The 18552-nt window shown below is 52.7% G+C and overlaps 1 protein-coding gene across 1 annotated transcript in view; it reads left to right on the top strand.

The window, feature by feature from the left end:
* LOC107111585 (protein-arginine deiminase type-3-like) overlaps positions 1-17746 on the top strand; it is a 26070-nt gene extending 8324 nt beyond the window's left edge. Inside the window, exons 4-16 of the mRNA XM_015412566.1 lie at positions 816-877; positions 1633-1750; positions 3726-3851; positions 5290-5465; positions 6260-6363; positions 6961-7264; positions 7761-7868; positions 9292-9446; positions 11070-11214; positions 14275-14368; positions 16388-16470; positions 16780-16911; positions 17510-17746. Coding sequence (XP_015268052.1) covers positions 816-877; positions 1633-1750; positions 3726-3851; positions 5290-5465; positions 6260-6363; positions 6961-7264; positions 7761-7868; positions 9292-9446; positions 11070-11214; positions 14275-14368; positions 16388-16470; positions 16780-16911; positions 17510-17746 — 1844 coding nt within the window. The remainder of the gene's footprint in view (positions 1-815; positions 878-1632; positions 1751-3725; positions 3852-5289; positions 5466-6259; positions 6364-6960; positions 7265-7760; positions 7869-9291; positions 9447-11069; positions 11215-14274; positions 14369-16387; positions 16471-16779; positions 16912-17509) is intronic.
* Positions 17747-18552: the final 806 nt, after the last annotated feature.

The raw sequence follows: 18552 nt of genomic DNA, 5'->3' as shown, positions 1-18552 counted from the left end.
TTTGTTTTTTCGAGGGTTTAGTCGGCCGGGGGGGGGGGGGCACCCACAATGGAGCTGCTTCAAGGAAGGGCACGATGAAAAACTACTCAGTAAACTGTCCAGTTTGGTCTTCTGTGCAAGGGTGTGCCTGCAGCATTGTCATGCCACAAGTTGTGGCTGTGGCTCCCAAGCCAGGCACTGGAGATGGTTGGGGGGGGGGAAGCGGGACAGCACTACGCATTATCCCACCCATACAGAGGGGGCCAAGGGCCTCCCTTGCTTCAGGGCAGCGGGGGATTCACAGTACTGGGATCCTTGATGTAATGCTCAGCCCCATGCGGATCGATAGACCCAGAGAATGAGGCCAGGTTCAGAAAAAAGCGGAACCCCACCAGGTCTGCAGAAAGATGTGAACCCCCCAAAATGGAGGATAGGGGGTTTAAACCCCCCCCCTCAAGACAGGAAGGCTGCCTGCACTCATCAGACAAGGGAATGGAGTGTTGTGGGGTGGGTGGTGGGGCAGGAGGTGCCTCTGCAGGTGTCAAGGATTTAGGTGGTGGTGGTGGGGAATGAGGAGGGGAGGTCTAGAGTCAGGTGGGTGAGGAGGGGACCTGGAGCTGCCCCACGGCCCCCTCCCTGCTGCATTCACCAGGCAGCCGTTGTGCGGGGGTAGGCTGGTGGGTGGGCCGACTGCTGAGTGGGTGGTCCACCAAGGGTGGGATTCATTCCCCCCTTGCTAACACTAACATGTGAGTGACAGACACATGTTGCCCACCTGTCCAACGTGTTCCTTGGGCCCACAGACGTTTCTCTCTCTCCCTCTCACCATTCTGCAGAGGTCTCCCTGGATACAGATTCAAGCCGCTCCGGAACCGTGACAAAGAGAGTTGCCGATAAGGTAGAGAAGACCGAGTCTTGGAGTGCTTTAGCCAGAGCTCGCTCACTGGTCCCAGGGCACACGGCTCTGTGGATTCCCTTTGCCACCAGCCCCACATCCAGCTGACGTGCGAGGGTGACCCCTGTGCAGGCGGCTCCTGAATCCAGTCTTTCCTGGGACCCCCGGGCAAGTAGAATCGGAGGGGTCAGTCTGAGGGGGGTGTCTGTCGATCTTGTTCAGCACCATGTCAAGGCTGGAGTCGAGTCCTTGGTATAAGCCCCCCAGGCAAGGCAGGAAGGGCAGCAGGGGGCGCGCGGACCCAGGTAAAAGCGGCCGGGCAAGGCAGGCCGGAGCGCTTGAGGGCCTCAGAGGAGCCCTTATGTGTTTCCTTTGTGACCACAGGAACAACAATGTCCATTTTCAGTGGTGGGATTCCTTGGGGCTTTTGCTCAATTTCACTGTGTGAATTTGAGCATATTTACAAGGACGGGCGATTAACAGGGAAACGTCACCTTGTGGTGTCGCTTCCCTGTAAACAGGCTCATGCAAGCTCAGCTCGGTTGATTCATGCAGATTTGTTCAAACTCTGCATAATTCTTCCCAGCAGCAAAGACCAGCTTGACCATTAGCCACTGTGAGAGGGGCACTGTTTTTCGTGACCCCCCCCTCCAAAAGTGACAGGCGGAGGCTGCGTGGAAGCCCTGGTGGCAGGCGGGGGGTGCCGCGACGTCTTTGTGCCGGCCAGGCCTGCCTGCCACTGATCTTTGCCTCTGCAGAGGACGTGGACGTGGGGCCCGGAAGGCAAAGGAGCCATCCTCTTGGTGAACTGCGACAGAGACAGGCCCCGGACACAGGGGCTGGACTGTCAAGATGAAAAGGTGGAATCGGAAGAAGGTCAGTGACCACCTGAGGCCATGAAACCTTGTGTGCTTTTTGTTTGCCCCCCCCCCCGCCCCCGGGGCAGGTTCATAGCTCAGGGACGTTGCTGATCCTGGATCAGGTCTCCTCCGTGGCATTCCTTGGTGTATAGATCAGTCACGGCCATTCCTAAAAAAGCCATGGTGATCCATACTCTGAGCACATCCAGTTTAGATGATTGTAACACTCTCTCTATGAGGCAGCCAGGCTGGGCATGAGGTCACACATCGCTCGTGAAAGACCTACACTACCTGCCCGTTTTCCCCAGGTACCGTTCAAGGGCTGGTTCTTATCTTTAAAGCCAGAAAGGGCTTGAGGCGGGGGTCCCTGAAGGGCCGCCTCCTCCTGCACTGTCCAGCCTGCCAGAGAAGGCCTTCCTCCTCACACCTCCTGCCCTCTTTGCCTGCTGGAGTGAGGCTGCTGGGGACCAGAGTCAGGGCTTCTTCTGTGGCGGCCTCTCACCTTTGGGATATCCTCTCCACTGAGGCTCACCTGGCATGCGCCAAACTCTCTTTTAGGCGCCGGGCCAAGACGCTTCTTTTTACTCAAGACTTCTAACCGAGGGGCTCCTTCTGTTTTAGCCGTTTTAACCACAGGAGTGTCTCGCGAACATCACTTCGGGCTGCTAAATGTTGCTTTCTGCTGTTCCTATAGCCTGTTTTATGGCTTCTTAGACAGACTGCTTTATTATTGTATGGTCAGCAGACCATTCAGTAACACATTCATTAAAATAAAACACAGTATATGTGTATGATTAACAGGGTTCTTTCCATACCCAGGATCTCGTTTCAGTGGCTACATTCAAAGTGAGAGCTAGTTTCCAGGGATGTGCACACTCTCCCCAGCAAGAAGAAGGGCCACGGGCTATTCAGTTGGTACCACAGCCAGGAGTGGAGCAGTCACGTCATCTCTCACTCCTTCATGATAATTATAGACCACCACCACACAGGATAGTGTCGATCACCCCAGCAGCATAAGGACACAGGCAACCATTTGAAGGGATTTAGTTATGGATTTGTTTATGTCATTCATCATCCACCTGTCTTGCTGAGACTCAAGGCAGATTACAGGATACAAACTGTGCGGTCCGACAGTATAAAACAACCATGCGGATAGTTCCAGAGGGTAGCCGTGTTGGCCTGCGGTAGAAGAGCTGGATTCGAGTCCAGTAGCACTGTACAGACCAGCAAAATTCTTGGGGGAAGAACTTTGACTTTGGAAAGCTTATATCCTGAAGATTTTGTTGGTCCCTGAAGTGAGATTGGATTCGAATCTAGCTGTAAAACAACTAATGAACAATGCGAGAGGACTAGGATTACAGGATTAGAAAACAATGCAAACAGCAAACTCTCTAAGGTAAAGTAGAAAGTGCATTACAAGGTAAAGATCATGCAGGAAAAGCCAGATATTACCTAGAATAATCATTGCAGGGGACTACAATCCAGTTCCATTATAAATGTGCCCAGCTGAACCGGCCCCTTCTGCTACAGTTCTAACCTCCTTTTAAAAAACGGCCACTGGAACATTATGGTTTTGCCACATTCTGCAAAATGACACAAAGCGTGGGCTTGTAATGACCCTCGAGGACTGCTGGCAGGAAAAGTGGCCCATTTGTATGGCTTATCGTCAATCGTTTGTCTGCTGTCGTTTTTATGACTTCACTGTAGTGTTTCTACTTTGTGAGCTGGTTGAGGTGGCGGGCACCTGGAGAGGTGGTGGACACACGTTTGTCAGGCTCACTGTAATCCTGTGGGGGGGGGGGGCAGGACTGGTCAGCAGAGTCTTCCTGATTCTCCAAAGCCTTTCCCAGAAAGGGATGGGGAGGACCGGGTTCCGCACCCGGGGGGGCTATTAAACCCGACCACGGCCAGTCCTAAGACGCCCGCAGCCCTGCAAGGGAGACGTTTCCCTGTTGCCTCCTGCTGCAGCTGATGTCTGATTTCCTCTCCAGACCTCAAGGACATGTCAGTTATGATTCTGACAACACGAGGACCTGTTGACATTTTCAAGAAGTACCAGCTGGTTCTCCACGTCTCAGTCTCTGAGAAGGACAAAGTGAGGGTCTTCCAGGCGCAGGGTGAGTGTCTGCCGAGCTCTCTGGCCTCATGGTCGCCCGGCGTCTTTGCTCTTCACAAAAATGGCCGAGTCCTGCATAAGGAGAGGGCGTGGCGTGGCCTGTTTCTCCAAGGGGATGTGACCTTGGCACTGAAGTTTTCTTCTACAAACAGAAGTTTCTCCTCAGTCCACCTGGCTGGCATCCGGGAGAGCCAGTTTGGTGTGGTGGTTAAGTGCGCGGACTCTAATCTGGGAGAACCGGGTTTGATTCCCCACTCCTCCAGATGCAGCTGCTGGTGTGACCTTGGGTCAGTCACAAGTTCCTTCAGAGCTGTTCTTTCAAGGGCAGTCCTAGAGAGAGAGCTCTCTCAGCCTCACCTACCTCACAGGGTGTCTGTTGTGGGGAGGGGAAGGGAAAGTTGATTGGAAGCCGCTCTGAGGCCCCGAGTGAAGGGCGGGGTATAAATCCAATCTCCTCTTCTCTTCTTTCACAGCTGTTTTGAGCCATTCTGAGACTCCTTTGGGTAGTGGAGGAGATTGGATTTATCCCCCGCCCTTCACTCGGAATCTGAGTGGCTTACAAACTCCTTTCCCTTCCCCTCCCCACAACAGACACCCTGTGAGGCAGGTGGGGCTGACAGAGAACTCTTTCCAGAACTGTCCTTGAGAGAACACCTCTGACAGAACTATGGCTGGCCCAAGGTCATCCAGCAGCTGCAAGTGGAGGAGTGGGGGATCAAACCTGGTTCTTCCAGATTAGTGTCCGCGCACTTAACTACCACACCAAACTGGCTCTCTAGTGAAGGGTGGAGCATTAATCTGATCTCCTCTTCTTCTTCTAGCATCCCACATTCCCCCACATAGCTGCTGCCTTGCGGGATCAGGCCAACCTAGTGATGATGGATCAGGTCCACCTAGTCCGCCATATTATTTTATTAAATTTCCAGTAGGAGCCAAATGCCCTGATGTGGGTAGCCTGATCTTGCTAGATCGTGGAAGCTAAACAGGGTGGGCAGTATTTGGGATGGGGGACCTCCATGGAATAGCAGGGCCTTGGCATACCACCTCTCAACGTCTCTTGCCTTGGAAACCGCACGGGGTCGCCACAAGTCAGCTGTGACTTCAGGGCAGTTTCCATCACCACGGGGCACGAGGGCAGGGGTCTTCCACTTCCTCTCTCCCCAGTGTCCGGCATTCAGAGGTATACTGCTCCCAAACATGGAAACTCCATGTAGCCTTGGTAGCTACTGCTTGTTGACAAACCTTTCCTCAATAGACTTTTAAGTCCTCTGGGTTTTTTAATGCCACCTAGATTAGTGGCTTCGTCTTCTGGCACTGAATTCCTTAGGTGTACGTATGAGAACAAAGGTTGCCCGTGTTTGCAAAAAGGGATCCTTCCCCCAGTTCCGACCAGGTGGGAGAGGTTATTTTGTGGGGGAATCCCTGTGTTTGCTTTGCAGAGGGGAGGGAGGTGAGCCAGTACAAGGCCGTGCTGGGGCCGAGGAACGCCTCCTGCGAGGTGAAGGGCAGCAGAGACCAAGAGGCTGTTTTCTACGTGGAAGGGCTGGCCTTCCCCGATGTCGACTTCTCAGGACTGGTCTCCTTCCACGTCACGCTGCTAGAGAACCCGTCGAAGGTATGGAGGCATACGCCAAGGAGCCTTGTGGTGCCCGCTTTGAGAAGGGGCGCAGGAGGGAGAATTCTGGCAGGGCCGTGCATGGGCTCCTCAGTGCTAACTCTGACGGAGAAGAAGGATGGAGACAGAATAATACAGAGCCAGGGCAGGATGACGGTGTGGGCTCAGAAGAAACGGGGCACTGACTCTAGTGCAAGTTGGCTGCAAAACCAGGAGAAACCAAGCCAGCGTTGGTAGCTAAGAGCCCTGTCTGTGGGTAGAGGAGGACCAGAGCAAGTCGGACTCAGACCCTTTTTCTTATGGGGTGGTGACACAACAAAGCCGTCGATAGTTTAGGGTTTGGGGCATTCTGCCCAAGCACTGGGGGAGACTCACTGTGCCCTGGAATACCTGTGGGAGGAAAGGGGCTGCTACACGTGCTCTTTTGCGGAAGGATTTATATCACTGGCCGAATCAAGTGGTCAAGCAGTTACTGGGCAGAGAGAAAGGGAGAGAGGGAGGGCGGGAGAGTGGGCACTGCAAGTTGGGAAAAAAACCCGGCTAAAAATCTCTTGCATCGAAAAGCCTCTGATGTGCTGTTTTTCTCCAGGCAAAGAGTTCATACATGTCCCTGCCCACCTCAGCAGCACCCGCAGCCTGAAATGGGATAATTCAGGGCATCCTTGCCTCTTGGTTCTGTGCAGAGGCCTTGAATCTTCATTCCTGGCTTCTAACACAGTCCTTTGTGGATCAAGGGAGCCATGCTTGCCAACACTTTTTTCCCTCCTCCCCCTGCATTCCCCTCCCCGTGACAGAAATTTCCTGCGACTCCCATTTTCAGCGACTCGGTGGTTTTCCGTGTTGCTCCGTGGATAATGACCCCCAATACCTTGCCACCGAGAACAGTGTACGTCTGCAGGTAAGAGATTTTCTACAAACAAGTTTCGGTTGGTGTGCTGGCATTTTTTTGCACCAGGCCCAAATTCTGGGCCCAGCATTTTTCGTTCATTTGGTTAATCGAAACTGCAAACCCTTCCCTCTCTCAGAAACTGAGCCAGTTTGGTGTAGTGCTTAATCTGGGGGAACCGGGTTTGATTCCCCACTCCTCCACTTGCACCTGCTGGATGACCTTGGGCAAGCCATAGCTCTGATAAGAGCTGTTCTTGAAAGAGCAGTTTCTGTCACAGCTCTCTCAGCCCTGCCTACCTCACAGGGTGTCTGTTGTGGGGAGGGGAAGGGAAAGTTGATTGGAAGCCACTCTGAGGCCCCGAGTGAAGGGCGGGGTATAAATCCAATCTCCTCTTCTCTTTTTTCACAGCTGTTCTCTCAAGGGCAGTTCTCTCAAGAGCTCTCTCAGCCCCACCTACCTCACAGGGTGTCTGTTGTGGGGAGGGGAAGGGAAAGGAGTTTGTCAGCTGCTCTGAAGGGCAGGGTATAAATCCAATCTCTTCTCCTCTTCTTCTTCTTTGCGTGTGGCTTGCTTTCAGTTTCCTCACCTTCTCATTCTGATACCCAGCATTAGCGACAGTGATGAATTTGTGGACGAGGTGCTGGAGCTTGCCGAAAGCAGAGGCTACAGCTGCTTGGTGGAAGCAGTGGAAGAGTTGCACAGAGAGAGCGAGAACCCCGGCGTGGTGACCGACGTGTGCAGGCTGGTCAGGAAGACCAACGACAGGGACTTCGTGGTGGCTGTGAGCAAGCTGGCCAGGGAGAGCAAGAACACAGACTTTGTGGGTGCTGTGAAAGAGCTGACGTGGAAAGCTGGCTGTGCTCTGACGGTCTGCGAAGGAGAGAAGAACCACGGAGATCGCTGGATCCAGGTGACTGCGGGAATGGAGGCAGAGCTGCAGCTAGGCTGACGGGCCGGCAGATCATGTTGGATAAGGTGCAGCCCCAGGGACTGGGGGCAGCTCCTGGGTGTCCCCCCCCCCCAGCAATCACAGTTTGTGGATAGGAAAGCATTCCTTGCAGTGCCGAGTGCAGACGGGAGCCGGTTTTCCAAGTGTATCAGCTTTCCTGCGTTTTGTGTGCACATATAATACACTTTACAAGGATACAAGAAATTAGCATGCTTTCCTATGTGCCAATTATTGCCTTGTAACAAAGGCATTGAAGTGCCCTGGGGAGTCATCAGTAGAGAAAACGGGTGTCGTGAGGCTCTGAGATGGAGCTGAGATTCGGGGCGTTTCGGGACAGACTTGCCCCAGTGGTTTTAAGGGTGTGGGTACCGGAGACTGTTGCTGCTGTGCTCACCGCTCGGCATGAGGAATTAAGGAGCGTCTCTCTCTCTCTCTCTCGTTTCATCTGCCGGAACAGGACGAGATGGAGATCGGCTACGTGCAGGCTCCCCACAAAGGGTTTCCGGTAGTCTTCGACTCCCCTAGAAACAGAGAGCTGAAGGATTTCCCCTTTAAAGACCTCTTGGTATGTGGTTGAGCTCCCTGACCCTTCGTGCCTGGGGCCTCCTGGCTAGAGAAACGGTGACATTTGCATGTAAGGGCCTGAGAATGAGAAATGGTCAAAGAGAAGTTCTCCCGTCTTGAGGACATCCAACTTGGGCTTTTGTCATTCGAAAGCTGGGATATTCTTGGGATGCTGCTGGAGCCCTTTGCTGGCAGAGGCGGCTGGGCAGCAAGGGCAGACTGGACATTAGAGCCCCTGCCGGTGGGACCACACTGACTCTGAGGTGGGGACAATGGCAGCCGGCCGGTATGAGATGAGTTGGATCTTGCGTGGCCACCGAAAAGTGCAAGACGCTGCTGCAAGCCTGCTCCTTCGCTCTTTCCTCTGCTGCGAGTGCAGGCCTTTGGTGGAGTGGCTAAGTGCAGGCGGACTCTAATCTGGGAGAACTGGGTTTGATTCCCCACGCCTCCACTTGCACCTGCTGGATGACCTTGCGCAAGCCATAATTCTGGCACAGCTGTTCTTGAAAAAAGAGCAGTTTCTGTCAGAGCTCTCTCAGCCCCGCCTGCCTCACAGGGTGTCTGTCTGTTGTGGGGGGGGGGGGAGGGAAAGGAGTTTGTAAGCCGCTCTGAGACTCCTCCGGGGAGTGAAGGACGGGGGATAAATCCAACCTCTTCTCTCTTCTTCTCCCCTCCCTCCATCGGGGGCCTTGTTCCAGGGCAGTTTTGCCTCCCGTTCCCCTTCTTGGCCCATTCTGCATCTAGCACTCTCTCCATTGTTTTACCAAACCCACACTGGAACAGGAAAAGATGCAGCTCAAAACCACATTCAGGTACCCCCGGCCAACGCCATACTGACTGCAGAGTCACCCCTGAACGGCCACAAAATGGCCATAAATCTATCCAGACGGCTTCTATAAAACTGAGAGATCAAAGGAAGTGAAACCAGCATGCAGACTGGACACTGCCATCAAATCCAACAATCGCAGTGAAAGGGGCGTGCAACCGTAGAGGGGAATTTCCTCTTCAACCATAGGTTTGGTAAAACAGCGGAGCAAATGCTAGATGCAGAATGGGCCCTTGGGTGCAAGTCAGAGGCATCCCTCTGCACAGCTGGCTGGTGAATAATTTGCAATGCCACTCCTTTTGCCATTGGTCTGCTGAATCACACTGAGGTGTGTCCATGGATGCTCCTTTGATGCTCAGAGGCAAGGCCTGAAATTGATTACTAATGTCAGCTGTTTAAACTGGTAGAATGCCACCAAACTCCATTCTGGTTCCACTTTAGCTCTCTTCACTAACAGCTGCCGACGGCCATGAATTTGCCCTGCAAAGACCGGCTGTAGCCACTGTGGCCGTTGCAGCACTTTCCTTTCACGCCGCTATTTGCTATACCCGTGGAGATGAGAATGATCTAACTCTGCTCTCATTTGCACCCATGAAAGGGCCCGGATTTTGGTTATGTGAAACGAGAGCCGGCTACTGATCAAGTTGCCTCACAACTGGACTCCTTTGGAAACCTGGAAGTCAGCCCCCCGGTGACCGTCAAGGGCAAGCAGTACCCCCTGGGGAGAATCCTCATCGGCAGCTACATCTCCAGGTGAGTGAGCGTTGGGCTCTGTTGATAGGAAGTGCTGTTGAAGCACCACTGACTTGTGGAAACCCCGCAGGGTTTTCAAGGCAAGAGATGTTTAGAGGTGGGTTGCCATGGCCTGCCTCTGTGTAGAACCCCTGGACTTCCTTGGAGCAGTGTTCCCTCTAAGCTGAGCTAGTTGTGAGCTTGTTGTTGTTGTTCAGTCGCACAGTCGAGTCTGACTCTTCGCGACCCCATGGACCAGATCCCGCCAGGCCTTCCTATCTTCCGCCGTCCTCTGAAGTTGGCGCAACTTCATGTTCATTGCATCTATGACACTGTCTAACCATCTCATCCTTTGCCGTCCCTATCTTCTTTGACCTTCAATCTTTCCCAGCGTCAGGGTCTTCTTCTCCAGTGAGGGCTCCCTTCTCATTGGGTGGCCAAAGTCTTGGAGCTTCAGTTTCATTATCTGGCCTTCCAGGGAACAGTCAGGGTTGATTTCCTTTAGGATTGACTGATTTGATCTCCTTGCAGTCCAGGGGACTCTCAAGAGTCTTCTCCAGTACCCTAGTTCAAAAGAATCTATTCTTCGGCATAGTTTTTTAGCCTCAGGCTCACAGCGAACTAATTGATGCAGGAGCCAAATCACTTGCTCATAACTTTAATGCCAGCACCTCACAGAGTAGAATTTTTGCTCACAAGACTCTACAGCTTAGAGGGAGCATTGCCTTGGGGGGGGGGGGAGGTCTCCCACCCAAGAACTAACCAAGCCTGACCCTGCTTAGCTTCCAACATATGAGGAGATCAGGCTAGCATGGGCCATAGAGGCCAAGGCAGAGACAAACGGAGGTGGTTTGCCCTTGCCTGCCTCTGCATAGCAACCCTGGACTTCCTTGGTCTCCCATCCAAGTAATAACCAGGGCCAACCCTGCTTAGCTTCCGCAATTGGGCTAGCCTGGGCTTCTGTTGGGGGACAGGAGTCACTTGAGCGGGTTTAGCAGACAGCTGGCCCGCTCATCACCCTGGCCGTGTGGGTGTGGCTGAGTCAGGGCTCGCATGGGAAAACGCTTCCTTCCATGATGCATCATCAACTTGTGGAACTCGGTGCCACAGGATGGGGTGGATGCCCCAGGGCTTAGACAGCTGGAAAAGGGGATCAGGCAGACGAATGGAATGGAGGAGAGGCCTCCGGCACAGCCTACTTGCCATGAGGGCTAAACGGAACTGCCAGCCTCTGAATACCTGGGTGGGGCGGGGGAAACACAAGAAGAGGTGGTTTTGGTCTCCATGCTGTTTGCAGGCCTCCCGGGGCTACCCAGTGGGTCACTGTGGAAAACGGGATGATGCTGGACCAGACGGGCCACCAGTCTGACCAGCAGGGCTCTCCCCTTGCTTTTAAATCTGTTCCTCTCTCTCTCTCTCTCTCGTCTGCCACTCTGCCATGAAGCAGAGGCCCCTTCAGTCATTGTGCATGACTGGAAAATGTGTGTGAAGCAGGAGCAAGGAAAGACACCACGGCGGTGAAGAGGCCGTCCACGGATTTCTCCAGGGAAATGCAGACCACCCTGGAAATGGGAAGAGGTAGCTGGTGCCAGCACTGGGCTGGATGCAGCCCTTAAACGACCACTGCTTGTCTTTGCTTAACAGGGCAGAAAACCGAGAGATGTTTAAGGTCGTCCGGGACTTCCTCTTTGCCCAGCAGGTGCAGTCTCCTGTGGAGCTGGATTCGGATTGGCTGGTTGTGGGGCACGTGGACGAGTTCCTGACTTTTGTCCCGGCTCCTGATCGAAAGGTAGGTATGAAAATATCCCCTGACCTCTGCCCTGCATAAAATATGCTAATGGTGCAGCTTTATTTATTTATTCCTTTTCTTAAAATTTCTACCCCGCCCTCCCAGCCAAGGGTGGCTCAGGGAGGCTCACATAAAGAAGAAGAAGAAGACGAAGAGATTGGATGTATACCCCCATGGCCCTTCACTACCCCCAAAGGAGTCTCAGAGCGGCTGACAAGCTCCTTTCCCTTCCCCTCCCCACAACAGACACCCTGTGAGGTGGGTGGGGCTGAGAGAGCTCTGACAGGAACTGCTCTTTCAGGAACAAGCTGTGCCAGAACTGTGGGTTGCCCAAGGTCATCCAGTGTTGGAGTATTTTATGAAATTCAGCAGAGTTAAAAAAAACAGCTTAGCAATGCCAGAGTTCAATAATCAGACCCAGAGTCCATGTGTGTTTAAAATATAAAAGTTTACTACAATTCTACCATAGGGAAGGGTAACTTGGGAGAAAACAACAACAGCTATATAAGCTACATCCTCTCACTAGACTAGAAGAACTGTAATGGCCTCTGTAGCATGCTCCTTCTTCAAGACAAACAAAGAGGGGAAGAGAGGCCATAAAATGCAAAGACACTAACACTTTGCTTCCAATCAAACTCTCAGAACAGGGATGCTTTTCGCAGGCTAACAGACTTAAGCTAACATTGGCTAACACAAAGGCAGGTGACTTCCTGTAACAACAAAACAGACATTTAACCCCATACACACACACATTGAGTGTTTTCAACATGCAAATACCCAACATCCAGCCAGGTGCAAGTGGAGGAGTGGGGAATCAAACCCGGTTCTCCCAGATTAGAGTCCGCGCACCTAACCACTACACCAAACTGGCTTGTTTTTGTAATGTTCTATTTCCCCATTTTTATATAAAGCTTTCTGATTGGGGGTGGGGTGGGGTTGCGAGAGTAGCAAGGACACTGAAGCCCCACCCCCCGCACCTGAAAACCTTATTCATGCCCTCTTTGAGGTTTTTGGCAGGCACTGCACGTATAGACCCCAGGCCCAAGAGCTAAAAAACTGCATCTGGTGTCTAAAATGAAACTGGTGGATACGAACAGCACCTGCCCAACTCATGTGCATTCTATCTTGGGGCCCCTTCCGTGTGGAACGGCCTGACTAAGGGGGTCAGGGAGCGCCCCACCCCCACCCCGTTCTGCAGAATGTGCAAAACAGACATATCCAGGAGGCATTTTTATACAGGGATTTGAACCATGCTGGGACAGGGCAGGAGGCTGTTTTTTTTTAATAAGGTAAAAGGATTGCAGAATCTCGCAGTGTGTGTTGCATGCAACACCTTCCTTTACCTGCATAGTCTTCTACCTTTGTAACTCGCTTTCTGCACTATGGGATGTTACACCTCAGACAACTTGTTGGTAGCAGTGCTTCCCAGTTCTGGAATCCCACTCCAACGGCCTTGTTTATTGGAGGTCACGGCTGTTTGCCTGTGCTTATTCCTATACTCTGTAATCCAACTCCAGTTTCTCCAAGAAAAGCAGCCTGTAACTGACATAAATGAAATAAAGATTTCAAACACATGATGTACCTAGAATCAAGATGAGCAGACAGCACTCAGTGCTCTTTGTCCCAAGATTCTTCAGTCTGAGTCATGACTGTGGGTTGTACAGATGTCTGCACCTCTTTGTGGAGGGACGTGATCCGTTTATCTCACTCCTGCGACTTGGAGGTGCAAGGGATCCGAGGGCACACGGGGGCCCAGCGTTCTCTTTCACGTGAACAATGTCCTGCTTTTGCTGTTACCCAACTATGCTTATTTGCACTTATGAAGCCTTCTCTCCTGTCCGACTGAAACGACTGATTGCATCTCCTCTCTCTGCAACTGTCATCCTTCCCTTGATTCCTGCCTTAACTCCAGGGCAGGGAAACCTGACAGACAAGCTAGGCAGGCAATCGATTAGGCATGCAAATGCCTGGAGACAGAACCTTGACTCTCCTTTGCCGCTCATGGGCTCACTGAGGGGGGCACGGCGAAGGACGGGCTGCGTCTCGTAGGTAGGGGCACCTGCTTGGCACGCAGGAGGCCCCACCTCCAATCCCTGGCATCTCTGGAAGAAAGGACCGGGTACGAGGTGATAAGGAAGACCGCTGTCTGGGACCCGGAGAGCCACTGCCAGTCTGAGTAGACAGCGGTGAGACACTGATTGACTCAGGGTCTAAGTCCGTGTCAAGCAGATTCATGTGGTGAAAACTCTGCTGGATCCAGAATTAGGCTTGGAAAACGGAACAGAAGAGCCCTGCTGGGTCAGACCGGCGAGGGTCCGTCTAGTCCAGCATCCTGTCCCACAGAGCAGCCAACCAGTCGAGGCCCATCATCAGGGCACAGAGGCCGAGGCCTTCCCCCGATGTTTCATACATCGGTTAGAACTGACCTATGTTCCATTAAGAAAAGGCTTTAAGGTGGGGTGGGGAGGTGCGCTCCAATGGATTCTCCTCTGTGTTAATGCTTCGTTTATTTATTCATTTGATTTTTATCCCGCCCTCCCCGCCAAGGCAGGCTCAGGGTGGCTTACATAAAACAGCGGTAACTGAACAACAACATAAATATCAGCATAAAATACACACATGGTTGCTAAAAACAATTTACATAACGACGGTGGTACAGTACCCGTCACACATGGAATTCACTGCCACAGGAGGTGGTGGTGGCTACAAGCATGGACAGCTTCAAGGGGGAATTAGATAAGCATCTGGAGCAGAGGTCCATCGGTGGCTATTAGCCTCAAGGTATAGATAGGAACTCTCAGGCTGGGGCAAGGGATGCTCTGTATTTTTGGTGCTTGGGGGGGCAACAGAGGGAGGGGCTTCTAGTGTCCTCCTGGCCCCACTGCTGGACCTCCTGATGGACCCTGGTATTTTTGGCCACTGTGGGAAACAGAGTGTTGGACTGGATGGGCCTTTGGCCTGATCCAACATTGGCGTCTCTTATGTTCTTATGTCCAGCCCTATCTCTTTCCTGCTTCTCTCCCCCCCCCCCACTCACCGCCTGCCCTCTTTGGCTTCCAGGGTTTCCGCCTGCTCCTGGCCAGTCCCACCGCCTGCTACAAACTGCTGAAGCAGAAGGAGCAAGAGGGCTACGGAGACGCGCTCATGTTTGAAGGTAGGTGAGGGGGTTCTTCTGGCTGAAGCCTTCAGAAAGGACGATCTTGCTTCCCTAGAATTCGTAGTGGACTGTCAGCCATCCAGCTGTGCTTAGCTCGACAGAACCAAAAGTCATTAGAAAAATATCCCAAGCCTACAAAGAGAGAAGCCACGTTCAGCTCAGACTCAGAATAATCTGGTCTCTAGGGCAAGCAAGAACCGTCACCAGAACATGCTCATGCCAAACCTTACAGGCCATCAAGGGAAGAGAACTTGGCCACAGTGGCATGTTGATCAGCAGGCCTTATAGTACATGTTCTCTCTAAGTAAGCCAAAAGCACAGCTTGACAACTCTGCATTGGGGGAACTTTTAGGAGTTGTTGTTGTTCAGTCGCACAGTCGAGTCCGACTCTTCGCGACCCCATGGATCATCTCCCGCCAGGCCCTCCTGTCTTCCGCCGTCCTCTGAAGCTGGCTCAATTTCATGTTCGTTGCATCGATGACACTGTCTAACCATCTCATCCTTTGCCGTCCCCGTCTTCTTTAGGAGTAGAAGATGTGAAAGCAGGTGGGCACAATTGTGCTGGATAACCCCATACCAGGGGAAAAGGCAAGCATTTGAGCAGCCTACAAGAATGCCTTTTGTTTCTGATGAATCTCCTAAATAGCAGAGGATCTAAGTTTGCTAAGAGGACCAGAAAGAGTGAACAGGCGTTACACTCTCTGTGTAGGTGAGGATAGAGTACCAGGCGTCTACACACACACTGTGGTGTAACAGACTGAGCATCAGAACAGGACCAGAGCCCAGCCTTGAAGGTGACCATAGGCTAGGCACACACCCTCTTGGCCTGGTCTACTCCACAGGATTGTTTTGAGGAGCGCAGAATCACACACACGATGCCCAGCACTCCTTGGGGAAGGGGCAGGATAAAAGGGCCAGCTTCTGTTTATGGGGCCTCCTGTAGCCCATGATTATTCAGAACATCCTCCACCTTCAATTGACTAAGCTGAAAAACCGGAAAAACAGTATAAGAAGAAGACTGGATTTATACCCCCCACCCTTCACTACCCAAAGGAGTCTCAGAGCGGTTTACATTCCCTTCCCCTCCTCACAACAGACACCCTGTGAGGTAGGTGGGGCTGAGAGAGCTCGCTCAAGAACTGCTCTGAAAGAACTTGTAACTGACCCAAGGTCACACCAGCAGCTGCATGTGGAGGAGTGGGGAATTAAACCCGGTTCTCCCAGATTAGAGTCCGCGCACTTAACCACTACACCAAACTGGCCTCTAAGATGAGTTAGTGTGAGCTAGCTCACAGTTTTTTAGCCTCCAGCTCATACATTTTCGTCTTAGCTCAGGAAGGGATGACTCCAGAGCAAACTATTTCATGCGGCAGCCAAATGGCTCGCTCACAACTTTAATGCCAGTCGCTCACAAAGTAGAATTTTTGCTTGTCCAGTGTTCCCTCTAAGCTGAGTTAGTGTGAGCTAGCTCACAGTTTTTTAGCCTCCGGCTCACACATTTTTGTCTTCGCTCAGGAAGGATGGCTCCAGAGCAAACTGATTTATGCAGCAGCCAAATCGCTCGGTCATAACTTTAATGCCCGTAGCCCACAAAGTAGAATTTTTGCTCACAAGACTCCACAGCTTAGAGGGAGCCCTGGTGGGGAGACCCGGGGGGGTTAAAACAGACCTCCTGCAGGGTCCCCCACAGCACAGGTAGGGCTGACCCAGCCAGGCAGATAAAAGTGGAGAATGGCATCTATGGCCTGCCCCAGGAAGATACCCAGAGGAAATGGAAGCTGGATTTGACCATAAATCCAGCAGTTTCCATCCTGAACATCTGGGGTTTGGTCTCCAGCTTCTCATTGGTAGAACAGCTAAGGAAGACGCTTGGCTGTGGGACTAAGAGGAGACTCAGCAGAGAGCAATGCCTGGTAGGTTCATAAGATGGCTCCTGACTTGGGGACTGGCCGGGCCTCAAGGGGTTTTATATCTCAGATGAGGATTAACCAAGCAGCAATGCCACTCTCGTTACAGGGAAACTGGATACTTGCAGTCAGGTCAAAATAAAAAGTATTCTGGCTGACCGAGATTTGAAGAGCAGCAATGAGTATTTCCAGGTAACCCCCCCCACACACACACAATTAGCTGTGCCGGCAGGCATTTGGGGTTTCCAGGGACGGCCAAGGGCAGCACTGGTGTCCTGGGTCTACACAAGCAGCAGAATGAGAATGTGGACGGCCGAGGGGGTAGAGGTGCCCTGGCAGGGGGGCAGCGCTTGAGATGCCCTCCCCATAGAAGAGGGTCCTTTCTCCCGCCACAGACCCTTGCCCCCTTGTTCTCCACCTCTCCTTTGATACATGGCTGGGGGAGGGACCGCTTGGCACTGGCCCGAGGCCACAGCAGCATTTGCTTTCCCTCCTCTCCAGAAATGCATCGACTGGAACCGGGACATCCTCAAGGAGGAGCTGGGGCTGACCGAGGAAGACATCATCGACCTCCCCCAGCTGTTTACGCCCGAGGATCCTTCTGGCCAGGCTGCTGCGTACTTCCCCAACATGGTAAGACTCTGCCGGCGCTTTCTTTTCTCGGATGCCGACTTTGAGAACAGAGCAAAGGATGCTAGGCAGACACCTCTCGACCCTGGTCCCCGTACAGGTGCTTTCCAGCAGGGCCTGTTCCCACGACTGCCACTTCTTGTACTCCGCCTTTGGCCTCTAGGTTGTCAACATTCTCTCACACACCCTGCCGGCCCCCTCAGTCTTACCACAGGATGCCCGAAGCACTAGAATCTCCCTCCTAATTACAGTCTCTGCCAACCATTCAAAACCTGCCTTCCTCCTCCTGTTCCCACCCCACCTTATTAGAGGCTGAAAGCGGGGAATGGCATCTCCGACACTGCAGCCTCGCGGGTGGAGCAGGCCAGAGGTGCCCGTGATCACGGCAGCAGTTGAATGGCCTCCCCTAAAAGGCCCAACTTCAAAATGGGTTGGAACTTCTCTGAGTAGACACGCCACCCACCCCCACCCACTACCTAAACCGGTGAGGCTTCACTATCCATCCATTCTACATGTCAAAACTCTGGCTAGTCCGCCAGAGCATCCACCACGGCCTGGAGCCTCTCTCATCCCTCCGGCATGGCCCATCTCCTCCCTGCAGGTGAACATGCTCGTTCTGGAGAGGCACTTGGGCATCCCCAAGCCATTCGGGCCCATGGTTAACAGACAGTGTTGCCTGGAAAAGGAAGTCCGGTGGCTGCTGGAGCCCCTGGGCTTGTCCTGCACCTTCATCGACGACTACAAAGCCTACCACCAAAAGCACGGCGAGATCCACTGCGGCACCAACGTCTGTCGGCAGCCTTTCTCCTTCAAGTGGTGGAACATGACGATGCCTTGATTTCCCTGGGTAGCTTGCACCAGTCTCGCATGTAGCAGTCAGTAACTTTCTTGGGAGCCTCACTGGGTTCTCTTGGTGGGAATTTATGAAGGTGATTTGGTCCTCTTGCAGTTCCCATTACTCTGTCCAGCATGGAAATGCTGACATTCCATTCATCCTTAAAATCATGTATGGAGAGCCATTAACAGGCGCGTTAACAACCCTTAAGGATACATCCTGCCCTCCAGGGTTCTAGGGGCTACCTCAGGCTGTTTAGTGTTTTTAGAAAGGAATAAGGAGGCTTGGAGGCTGCAGGCATACTCCACGCCCCCCCCCCCCAAAGTACACTGCCTGCCTGAGTCCAGGGAAGCTGGGATTATGACCAGTGCTACTGGGCTGGGTAGTTCACCCCTTGGACTTGTCCCAAGCGAGGACCCCTTGGAAACCTTCTTGGCTACCGAGAGAGAGGGAGGGCTGGCCCTTGTAGTCCATGCAGCACTAACTGCCACAGACCCCGGTCGAGGGCTGAAGCAGAGGACCTCAAAGGGCCAGGCATTCAGGTAGAGGAACGGCTCACCTCTCTCTCGTGTGTGTGTGTCCCTACAATGTGTGGCATAAGATCTCCAAGTGCCAGAAAGGAACAAGGGTGAGAAATGTACATTTCCAAGTAATTCTGAATGTCTGCAGACCTTTTTAAAAAGTTGTATCTTGCCAACAGCCTTCCCCCCCCCCCCAATTGTTTTCACATGCTGTTTTCATTAAAGTTCTGAAGAACTATTGAGTATTGATGGCACGGAGGTGGAAAAGGCATTCACACCCAACATGTT

Source organism: Gekko japonicus, unplaced genomic scaffold, assembly GCF_001447785.1.
Source record: "Gekko japonicus isolate JY-2015 unplaced genomic scaffold, Gekko_japonicus_V1.1 scaffold131, whole genome shotgun sequence".
NCBI lineage: Eukaryota > Metazoa > Chordata > Lepidosauria > Squamata > Gekkonidae > Gekko > Gekko japonicus.
Note: the sequence above shows the minus strand (reverse complement) of the source record. Positions and strands in the feature narration are given on the sequence as shown.